General features: G+C 46.5%; 1 protein-coding gene across 6 annotated transcripts in view; it reads left to right on the forward strand.

The window, feature by feature from the left end:
* Nucleotides 1-907: 907 nt before the first annotated feature.
* Nucleotides 908-12,040, forward strand: part of TUB (TUB bipartite transcription factor) — a 156,854-nt gene continuing 145,721 nt past the window's right edge. For 2 of the 6 annotated variants that reach the window (XM_075755108.1, XM_075755110.1), the window contains exon 1: nucleotides 1,200-1,377. In XM_075755108.1, the coding sequence (XP_075611223.1) occupies nucleotides 1,322-1,377 (56 nt within the window). In that variant the 5' untranslated portion in view covers nucleotides 1,200-1,321. Of the gene's footprint in view, nucleotides 1,378-12,040 lie in introns of all 6 variants that reach the window. The other 4 variants (XM_075755102.1, XM_075755103.1, XM_075755107.1 and 1 more) reach the window with 4 other exon arrangements.

Consider the following 12,040-nt stretch of genomic DNA (forward strand, 5'->3'; position numbering starts at 1 on the left):
GCAACCAACTGTCACAAAGATGTGGCACTGGGAAATTGATGGCAAGCAAACATTTTAAGAGGAGATGCAAGAACCACTAAACCATTGCATGATTTGAAGGCAGACTGGGTCAATCAAGTGGCTTGAAAATGCAGAGATGCTGTACAAGTTCTTCTGAACTTCCCCCCCCCCCCCCCCCCCCGAAAGGACAACTACAAGTGGATTTGAAGGAAGACCTTTTTTTAAAGTTGTTCAGTTTGAACTACTGTCACACAGTCGCCCTCGTATTGAGGTTATCAGAACTGATCAGAAAATATTCAGTGATCCAGCAAGGTCTGATTCCCACCAGTGGGCACTGGGGAGCAGAGCAGCCCCCGTGCTGCCTGCAGCTGGTGGAGGTGAGAAATGCCTCTGGGAGAGACCCACAGGTCCTCGGCACAGGGCCCGACACGGAAAGTTGCTGGTCCCCACCGGGGAAACGCGGGCGGGAGCCACGAAGTACGGTTTGGCTCTTGGTCCTACGCCCGAGACCTGCGCTCAGAAAGAGTCGTGTCCAGTCCGGACGGATGTCATGCTGACACCCCTGCTCTGGGGCAAACGGGGCAGTGCAAAACCGGTGACGAAATGGGGTACGCAAAGCATTTTTGCCATGCTCCGAGTGACTCCAGGAGAAGTCCGTACGCTGACCTGTCAAGCGCAGGGGCTGCGGCGGGACGAGTGGCGGGGCCATGTCCCCAGCGGAGAGGTGATCCTGAGGGGCTCCTGACCCCGGCCGTCTGCCAGCACTGCCCCTGCACGCGGGGATGTGATCTTTGTCTGACGGGGAGATCACGTTGGCGAGACCCAGGGACCTGTGGCGGGGTGGGAGGCGGCTGATGTCAGAGCGATGGACCCGTATCTGTGGCAACCAGAACAAATAAATAAATAAATAAAGCGTGTCTGCTGGAGCGGGAGGCATGCAAGCCGCTGCTCCCGAGCACGGCTTCGCTGGAGATCTCTTAAGCAGCTTAGCACCCTTGCTCCAGTTTATTACCTGAGCGCCTTTGTGTCTGCCCGGCGGCTGAGAGCATCCTGCCGCCGGTCCCCTCGGCAGGGACCCCGGGAGCTCCCCCCTCCCTCCATCCCTCCCTCCCCGGCACGGGCAGTGGTTTGTTCCGTGCATCCAGAGCTCGATGCGAAGCCGCCGCTCGGCGGTGAATTTTGGCCCCATCGTGCCAGGCCGGAGGCGTCCGTCCGCATCCCTGCAGTGGGCCCGTCTTCAGGCAGGTGTTTGATTTCCAAGGCTGGCAGCCGGCGCCTGCGGGAGGCGAGCGATGCTGGAAGCGCCGTAGCCGAGCCAGAGATGGATGGTGTCGGCAGCAACAGGACCATGTCTTACAGCAGATGGAGTTACAACAGGTATTGTCTATTTTGTTTTGGTTTGTTGTTTTTTTTCAATTTTTCCTTCCTGATATTGTAAAACCGGCAAGCTGTTTATATAAACTGAGACGGAGCCACCTCTTCCAGAAAGCATAAACCTTTACTGATACTGCTTTTACAGTCTGAAAGACACTTGAGGCACCCCGGTTTCTCAGCGACTCGAGCAGCGGCGTTTGCTGCTGTTTAGCAGGTGTTTGTCTGGAAAGCGGGGTGGTGGTTTTGCCCTGCTGCGGCGGGACTGGGGGATGCTCCCAGCTCTCTCCCCTGAGCAGGGTGACTGAGGTGCAGTGACTGCCTGAGCAGTCGCCCAGACTTCTGAAAGGTCATCTCTAGTAACTACTGCTCAAAGCCAGCACCTAGATGTTTTCTGCAAATATAAACTAAAGCTTGGGAAAGGAAGGGGCTGGGAGCCAGGATGTGGCTAAACAGTGATATTTTCAAGCCAAAGCTGTGAGGAATGCTGTGTGCAGCCCAGGTACCACAGAGCTGAGGGGGCTGAATTAGATGTCTCACTGAGACAGCTGAAATATTCACACCATCTTTCATATCAAGATGCAACTACGTATGTGTGTTTTTCCTCTTCCGGGGAATGGGAAATTATTGTAGCGTTAGTTTTGCTTTTATATGATTCATGGTTGTGATTGACGGGTTCTTTGAGTCTGGATTAAAAAAAAGGTACAAACTTCATATTTTTTTTGTCCTCCACTTTTTGTCTGTGTAGATGTTACACCTGAAAAGGAGCCGGATGCTAAGCAGTGTTAGCATCTCACTGAATCACTACTGCAAGCCACCACAATATTCTGAAGAAATAACCTTCAGAAGTGATTTTCAGTGCTTAAACACATATTCAGTGTCACCCACACTCCCTAGGTGCGTGGGTCCATGTGGTTTATATGTGCATCTGGAGAGTTTCACTCATTTTCAGTACATTCATATTGCCTCACCAGAAAATATGTACAGATGCATACAGTGGTGGCAATGGGAACAGTGTCTTCTTTAAAAAAATGTGTTTATGTTTATGTACATGCAAAGCTGAGTTATACAACAAGCTATGTTTTTATGCATATATTCTCCCACACAGAGGATGCTTTCTATCTGATGCCACGTCCTCAGAAACAGCAGCACTGAGACCCTGTAGTGCTCAGGTCTGTCCCACGCAGCCCAAGTTTGCAGCAGTTTTGATACCCTAAATCTACAGTAAACAATCCAGAAATTTCACAAAACCACCTCTTGAATGCTTTCTCCCAGTGCTATCACCTTTTGATTCAACCTTTGTATCGCTTGTGATGTATTTCTCCAGTTTTCAGTCTTCCTTACTGTGACAGAGAAGGCTCCGATGGCTGGCTGTAAGCCTTGCACCCGGGAGGTGTGCTGCACTTGTGAGTCTACCCTGCTTGGCTTTCGTACTGCATCTGGGGGGAGACGTGCAGTGTTTCGGTGCCCAGGCACGCTGTCCTGTCCTCCCACACCCCTCTTGTGCCCAGGCCCAGGACAGGAGAAGGAGCTAAGTCTTTTGTATCCCAAACGCCGGTGGCTGCCATTTGCGGCTGGAGCATGTTCACTGCCCCATCTTTGGTCTCACTAAGCAAGGACAGAAAAAAGGTTCAGGGGAAGTCTCTGCCAGGGAGGGAAGAAAATGGAAGGAGCTCGTTTCGAGCATCTTTGAATATCTGCAGTGCATGCCGAAGCCTGGGAACATGGAGTCTCCCCCCCCGGGCTCGGCTCCGACTGGGCGCAGGATGCCTTTCTGACCTGCAGGCTCATGTGAAGCCCCCGCGGGCTGAGATCCTCCCATCGCTCCTTACCTGACTGTTGGGGCTTGGATGAGAACGTGAACTTATTGCAAGATTTCATGGAAGTTGTGCTCCAGTGTAGTGAGTTGTAGAGGCGTTGCTAGTCAAGTTAAATAACGTAATTTGCTTCTTCCTCAAGGGACGCTTGTAGCCTTGGGCAAGAAACGCTGCTGCTTGTAAAGCAGGATTAATGATGCTTGCCTCGTTTACAGGAGTCCTGTGAAACCAAGTGACAACGCTTGGGTTATCCCTCCTCACCAGTGGCCATAAAACATCACAGCTGCTTTTGGGGCAGCTGCTCTGTGGCAGAGTGTTTCAGGCCAGGGTTCCGCCAACAGCAGCTGGCAACTGATAATTTTTTTTGTTGAGTAAAAACATAATATTTGCAATTCTTAGCTCTGTTATTCATTGCCATGTGACCTGCAGAAGTCACCGTGCTTTTTTTCTTGTGTGTTCCCCCCTCCCATTTCCCTGGAGGCAGGGGGGGTTTAGGCACATACCTGTCTGCACGGACGCGTGGGGCAGCACCGTGAGCAGCCAAGCACTGTGCAAAAGCTGACAACTGCTCCTCCGGAGGCACCCCCGGGTTTCTCCTCTTGGTGTTGGCCTCCATGAATCAGCATTGCAGTTAGAGGGACAGGGCTGATGGAGCAGCAGCTGCCTCCCATAAATACAATTGCATCTAGCATTTTAAAAAATGCTCGTGGTCAACTACAGCAGATGAAGGGAATTAAACAGAGGTTTTGACCTCTGGACTCTGTAAGATGCATAATGGTAGAAACTCATGGAAGAGAGGGGAGTTCCTATGTCCCTTCTAAATGGCCAAGCATGTGCCTTGCAGATGAAAGCACTTGTGTGCAGCGTGCTGACGCTTTTCTACTGGGGTTTATCTGGCATTTGGGCCTGTGACTGTGGTCTTTCCTCAGACTTGCTGCACGGGATTTCTCTATGGGAAAACCACTGCTCATTCCTGCAGTGCAGGAAGTTTGTAGTTTGTGCAACGAAGAGCAAGTCCAAACACTGACTGCAGAACTTGAGGTGAGGGAGCCCCATGCAATGAGAAGAGATTGTTCAACAATGTTCACCTCAGCTGCTCTCCTAATCAAAGCAAAGCTTCCTCCTCCCCCCTGCCCAAGACTAGACCAGTGTGTATGTGAAAAAGAAACAGGTATAATATGAAAAGACTCTTAATGATTGTGTGTGGCATTTCCACATCTGACTTGTTTGCCTTCCTAAAAGGTCAGCCATATCTTGGGCACATCTCCGTCTTCCTCCCGTTTCAGTGCTGTGATAATTTCCTTGTCACTCTGAATGTTGCCAGCCGAAAGCGGAGGATAGGCAGCAATTTAAACAAAAACTGAGGATATTTTGAAGGTCCTAGAAACACTCAGGACTTGTGGAGTCAGCCAGCTAATTCCTCGAGTAAGATAATGCCGCTCTTTCATCATCTGCCCTCAATGATATGCTGTTTTATGGACAGTTACTACCCATTTCTATTTGGTGTCTTGTCTTCCTGAGCAACGCACTACCTGCTCGCCGTGCCTATGGCCCCCGGGTGTGCAGAAACGCTTGTCTTCCAGAGCAGAGCCAAACCTGCGCTTTTTCACGTTCTCAGTTTTCAGTGCCGGTGCAGGTTTTGGCAGCTGGGCTGTTGCCCATCAGCACTCTTGCTGCCTCCCCCCAGCTTTGTCCAGGGCCTATGCAGCACTTCGCTCTCAGGGATGCCGCAGGGGGACTAGCAGAGCATTTCCCCATCAACCTCTTCAGGAAATGTTCACCCATCCCAGTTCACTGATTTCAGATATCATTTGTACAGGCATAAAAGCCACCATATAGTACTCTCTTTGGGTCTGATGCACTCCTGTAGGAGTTCATGGTCTGTATGCAGGGAATTCTACTTTTAAGGGGCTCTGCTCTGTGTCATGGCAGTTGCTGGTGGTACCCAAGTAGGACTTGAACGCGGTGTGAAGTTGGTTTCCTCTAGGCAGCTTGCAGCTGTGCAGTTATTGAAACCACCCAGCATCAGGAGTGAAACGAGCAGCAGAAGATGGTGCATTCAGAAGCCTCCTCATACTGGCACTTTCTGGAAACGGAGGTGGCAACTGGAGGTTTTACATAGCGCTGTCTGTCATATCCTGGTGCAAATGGAAGGTCAGAAAGAAGAGTCGTTAATAGGATAGGAAGGGGAAAATGGAGAATAGGTTTTGGCTGGTATAAAACTGAAGAGCCATTCTCGTGAGCTGGGACACCTGTTTCCTTTAGAGCACTTCCAGTAGCTGGGATCAGATGGCCAGAAAATTAATTCTCAACAATGCCACCTAAATTTGACCACTGAAATTCAAAATGGTGCTCATGAGGGCTTGAGGGAGCTCTGATACCGTGGACGTAGTCAAATCCAAGCTCTGGGAAGGCACAGTTTAGGAAAGTGTGCAGAATTCAGTCAGCCCATGGACACAGGAGACCAGTTTGAAATCAAATGTATGGGCAAATACTGCAGACTGGGAATCTGTGGTATGTGTTTGGAGAAACTGTGCAAGGCAGTGGTGGACTGCGAGATTTTGCAAGGTTTTTCAAGTGTCACTGGACTGTGCATAGCTCATATGAGAAGCGTCACAACTGAACGGCTAGTCCGGAAAGGTTTTCTGTAGGAGCAGTAGAAAGTTTTGCAGCAGAAGGAATGGGTAACCCGTAGGGAAACTGAGTATCTGTGCGTGAACAAAGATGTTAGAGCAAAATGCCAGCTGTGGAGGCAGCAAAAGCCACACGTGCTTCCCTGCTTCCTCATGTTTCTTCCTGAGATCAATAGTTTGCAGTCTTTCTCCCCTGTCCTCTTTGCTTCTTTTCCATACTTATTTTCTATCTTTTTCCTGGAGGACTTTAGTGAAGCTATGCCGGGCTCGCAAATTACCACATCATTGTCATTAATGTAGGTTTTATCCACTAGAATTTGGAAGTATATTTTGGGGCACTTACTCCCAGGATGTTTCAACTGTTGGAGACAGCTGAAAGCTTTTTTTCTATTGGTCTGTTTCTTTGGTCTATTCTGGATATCAGCATTGTTTGTGGCTCCCTTTTGAAGCTGCTATTTCTGTTTCGCCTTTTTTTATCCTGTGTTGAAAAGCTGTGACTGTGTATTTGCGTCATAGTGTTGGAGGGTTTCGATCTTAGATCTCATTTTTTGAAAGTTTTTAAACTCCTCTACCTTGATCTTTTCTGGGACGTGCTGCCATCAATGAGTAAATAGGGGTTGTCCTCCAGACTTCATCCAAAAGGGATATCTTAGGGAAACTATAATTTCTTCTTCCTTCTCTTCTTTGAAGTGTGAAATACCAAAGGTGTGAAATACCAAAGCACGTACAATTGTTACCCCCCCGCGCTTGCTGCAGCGAGCACGCTTTGACTGCACTGAAGAGTGGCCCCTCTCTGTTCGCAGCGGAGCCGTCTCATGCCCTGGGCACTGATCTGCCATCAGGAGATGGAGGGCACGTCGTGCCCTGAGCCCCTGTTGATAGTGGTTACTCAGTCTGCTCTTACGGGGAGGCAGCAGGTTGAGGAGGCAGTCCCTTAGCCACCACCCCTCCTCCCTCCCCTGCCATCTTCTGTCCTTCGATGTTTCCTGGGGTAGATGATACCTTTATGGCTGTAGCTGTTGGGCAAATCACTTGGGTGGACAAGAAGTGGAAATTGTCCTATGGGACAAAAGGAGTGGGTAGGATTAGCCAACCCTGAAATTAAGCCAGAATAAAATGTTTACCTAATGGATAAATTTTAGGATTTACATATCAACATTGCACACTTAGTTTGCTGGAAATCTGTTATTTTTCTTTCATAATAAAGTATCATAATATCAATTACATAGGAGGACCTAGAGTTTGGGGACAATGTTTCCTTCCTCAAGTCAAAACAGTAGGAATAACCTGCAGGTGCATTTACATGCATCCTCCCGTGCTCAGGATGAACGTTTCACGCTGGTTGTCGGCACCTCCTCGAGGTGTATGAATTCTCCGGGGGCTGCGTGGTGGCTTGTGACAGCCTCAGAGAGACGTGTGAGAAACTTCTGTTCCTGCTTCCCTGAAGGAGAAATGTAAAAGCTTCTTAAACAGAAGTACCTGAGAAAATATTTTAAACCTACTTGGCTTATGCACAGCATTGCAATCCTAATGAAAGTAAGAATTGTGTTTGGAGCAGTAAACATCACCAGCAGCTCGGCAATGAGAGTGAAGGGTAAGTTTTTAAAGGGAAAACCAATATTACAGCTGATCTTCAGTTCATCCATAGTATGTAACTTATTATTTAAGAGTTTACAGTGAAAAAGGGACAATCACTTATGAAAGTTAGCTTGGCAGATGCCACTTGTGTGCTCAGTCATTTCATTATTTGTTTTTGTTTACAAGCGCACAAGTTGGGCCATGGCAATTGATGGACCTCACTGGTATGTAAAACCTCACCTGAAGCTTTCAGCGGGCCCCCCTCCCAGGGGTGGGTAGTGCAAGACTTTGTGCTCTCCGTTCAGAATTGGACTGTCATCCTTGAAATCCACATCTTCAAACCTTGGATAGACAACTCCCCTATTTGGTGGCTGCCTCTTCATCCACGCACATGCTTTAGACTTCCTTCACATCTCACTGAAATTTAGCTCTGGGTATTTCTACTTCTGGCTCAGTACCAGTGATATTACTTCTCTCAAATACCAGTGAAAGGAAGTAGAGAACTTCAGTGGTTAAAGGTATTTTCACACAATATAGACCTGCTTCTGTGCTTTGAAGTGAAATGTGGAATAAATGCTATTGCCATCTACTGTTACCCCCTAGCTATAATTCTAGTATCAAGACAGAAATGTATTTTTGTCTCTCTCTTTTTTGTTTTTTGTTTTTCTTTGGCAGTCTAGAAGGAATTCTTAAGTTTAAACTAGTTTTAAAAGGCATGCTATTAAAAATGCAGATTTTTCTTTGTGAAGATGTGGGGTGAGCAGTATAGTCTCTAACTATCAAGAGTGAAGGGCAATATAGCAAACTATCTCAGCATTGTGTTGCCAGTCATCTTTCTTCACGGCCAGAGAGCTCATCATTAACAAATTCCCAATAACAAATTTTGTGACGAGACTTCTTTTAGAAGAAGACGGAGAGAAAAATAGAAACAAAATACACATATCTTTTGTCGGTACATTTGTAGAACTCTATAAAAGTTCCAAGGACTCTGTAAAGCTTTATGCTTAAAACCTACATTCAGGGTTTCTCTTGAAACGTAAAGAAAACTCCAGCATTTCTTCAGAGTAGAAAGGGCAATAGGAAACCAGCAGAAATGGCCACGAAGGGAACGGAGTGTCATAAGCCATAAGAAACACTCGTTAGCCCTTTTCTCTTTCCTCCTTTGGTCGTGTCGCATGCTCTGTGTGAGTGCCTTTTGTTACCGTGACTAAAATACACGCTAAGTGCCTCATCTTCAGTGCTTGAGGGCACAAAATTGACCATCTCCTGTGTGCTCGAACATGTGCACTGCACAAGGAAGATCGAACATTGCAGCTCTGAGCTGTCAGAGACTCTTTGTGCTCTCACTGCAGTTTTCAGAATTAGACTGTATCTTAGAGAAAAATCAACAACATCTCTCATGATCTGCATTATCATAAAAACTTTTCTCTCTCCTATATATCGTTTGTGTAAGCATCACTACTAATGGAAGTCTGAGAAACAATGTTCACTGCTGAAAACCAACAGAGCATCTTTCCCCCGCCTCAGAAATGAATCAGGACAGACGAGCAATCCCGGCTGTCGGCACGGCACGCTATGCACGTGCGTCCAGCCAGCGAGCAGCAGCGCACGTGGCTGTGGCAGGTTGATGGGGTCTGGGGAAGCTTGCTCATCGCTGATTTTAGGGAATGTTTCCTCAAGAAGATTAAAAAAAAGGAATATTCAGCTCATTCTGGTTTTTGCAAAGGCTAAAGCTGATCGATATTTCACCATACCAGCCAGCAAATGGCAATTTATACCTATTGAGTTTTGTTTGTTCTTTGTGTCTCTGAAAAATTAGTATATCATGAGGCTTTGAGATGACCAGACCGAGTTCTGCCAGCAGTCACCTGTATTTGTAAAAGAGAGGGATGTTAGTCAACACTTGGATATATCTGAAATGCTTGAATGCCGAGGTCAAGAACAGGGGAAGGCTTCAACAGCTGGTATGAAAACAAAGATGCTCCCAGAGGAGTGCAGGTCTTTGAAGAGTAAAATGACAACAAATTGGCTCAAAATCAATTTCAAAAGTATTTTTTTAAATTGTAATTTGACTGTAGGAGTCTACTACATGGGCAATCAGCCAGGTAAGCTACTTTGCTTAAAAAAAATTTATTTAATTCCTTGTTTTTATAAACTTGTTGTGACATGTGCTTGATTCCTTTTATCCTACTGGTGCTATGTCATGTTATGGTCGTGTTAGTCTGACAGACTGCCTCACCATGTCAAACATCCCATTACTTACTGGTGAGGTAAATGTATCAGTTCAAATTCCTGCACTAATTTGTGGGTCCGTAGAGAGACAAGATGTGTGATAGTAGTCTTCTAGTCGTATTTGGATGCTGTTACTCCAGAGATAGCTCTCTCCTGTTTCGGAAAGTCCAGTTCATTTTGCAATCTCACCATTTCATGCACCACCAGCAGCATCCTCCTTCCTGCTGTGCATTTTTGCCGTCTGTGAACACCAGCAGCTATGTTTTGCATGATGGAATAGTTCCTCGTAGTCCCTGCAGGCACTGATGACACTGATATTAATGTTAAACTATTGATCTGTTCTTGGTTAACTGTGCACACTTACCTACATTCACTCCTGTCTTCACAGCTTGCTGGCAATTCTTTAGAAGATATTTCTTGAAGTTAAACTTTTCCAGCTTTAAAATCCTATTAAAAAATCCTGTTCAAACATCTTCAACTGGTACCCATGAAGTTTCAGCCAATTCCTTAATGCTTAGCGTGGCTTTTCTTGCAGGTTATTTTGCAGACCTGTAACCTAAACCCCTACCAAAACACAGGGAATTTGCCTGGCTGGCTGAAGGTGCTCGCGGGGAGCTGGAGGAGCTCTGCTTCTCTGCGTGTCTGGGGCTGCGTAAGGAAGCTGTCCAGAGGGACTCAGCACGGGATATTAATCAGATGATCATTCCAGGAGAGACTGACTCCACACAGACCATTTGGTGTGTCTGCAGCGTGTCCATTTCCTAATAATAAAACTGTGTTTCTACTTTATTCCTCTCTTGATCCCCCCGCCCCCCGTAGTACAATAGAAGTACATCTCCAGCTGAAGCTGCTGGATCAAGTTAATTTCTCACTCCATGCTATCTTGTTAACTTCTTTGATGGAATAAATTAAGTGTTCTACTTTTTAATCTAACTTGGCTAGCTTTAGGTAGAAATAATGAAACTTAGGCTTTATAACAGGATCTAATAGTTTTGAACTAGTTTTCAGAATGAAGTTACCATGTGTATTGTAAAACAGTTCATTCAGAGCTGAACAAACTTTTTGGTGGGAAGGTGCAGATAAATTTGAAGGAGGAAATAAAGAGGGGCCAGTAGGGAAGCTGGTAGCTGTTGGTTGTTAAACAGCTGCTGTGTCTCACCATAGAGCAGGTGAGTTGCTTTTTGTGTTCGTGCAAATCATTGCTGGCTACCAAGAATGACACGTATGGTCAGTGGATTCAGTTGGTTTTAATTACACGAGTCTAAATTAATCTTAGACCAGCTAACTTGCACAATGCAGTTTTCTGAAGATGAAGCTTTCTAAATAATGCATAGTTTATAGTCTTCTCCTAGTAGTGATGAGTGAGTAATAGGTAAATACTGAGAGGGACCTGGGAAGCAATGGGCCTGGAGCTGGGCTCCAACATACTGTGTGAACAGAAGCTTTTCATGTATTCTCTGTAGCTCGCCTTGCATGACGTACTGTGCTTGAACCAGGCCTGAAATCCAGGTGCTGATAGATAAGTGTCACCTTCTCTTGGAAGCCGTGGCTTTGCCCTGGACACTGAAGGCAGCAGTGGTTTGCTTCCCAGGTGTGTTCTTCAGTGTGCACAAACACGCTGCCACGTTTTTCCAGTAAGTGCATCACCCACGCCACCGCCACCTAAAATTTCACTCCTTTTATCCTGAGCGCGCACAGTGTAAACTTCGTTTTTCTCTCTGGCGCGCTTTGTTTTTCTTCTCTCCTTCCTAGCAAGCCCTTAAATGTATTTAATTAGCGGGGATTTTGAAATTCAGTTTGGGCCACTCACGCAAGAAGCGTAGGAGCCGGTCTGGGCTATGAACCCAGGTTGAGGCCAAAGCCCGTTTAAGTCCCTCCTTACAACCCTTCTGTTCTTCTGCTAATCACAGTAAGAGGATTAGCTTGAGGAACACAGGATGTTGAATACTGCAGTCAAAGATGTTCATATCAGACTCCGGGCTATTTTCATTCACCCCTTTGCAAATGTAAAATGTCTCCCGAAGCACTGGGTGAAATGAGATCCAAGGCAATTTACTCGTGCCTGGAACATATGTGTATACGTAGCAAGAAAAGGAACTTCGGACTGAAAAATAAGAACTGGCCTTAAATCTGGCCTAAAAGAGCTGAGATTTAATGCTCCAGACTTGTTACAAGCCAGAGCTTTTGCTCCCACTCTCCACTTGTATTTGGAAGGAGTTGTATCACCCAGACATTATTTGCTTTCTCTTATGAAAAATAAAGAGCAGCCATACAATATCATACTGCTTTTGTTGGTGTCTGCATTGTACCTTCTGTGACGGTGCGCTCCTCCCAGCAGCTCCTGGGGCAGGTGGGCTGCTCTTTGCAAGGGAGCTATTTCTGTTCATGATTTTTGGAGCTCCTAGAGCT

Source organism: Balearica regulorum, chromosome 5 (genome assembly GCF_011004875.1).
Source record: "Balearica regulorum gibbericeps isolate bBalReg1 chromosome 5, bBalReg1.pri, whole genome shotgun sequence".
In the NCBI taxonomy this organism is placed as follows: domain Eukaryota; kingdom Metazoa; phylum Chordata; class Aves; order Gruiformes; family Gruidae; genus Balearica; species Balearica regulorum.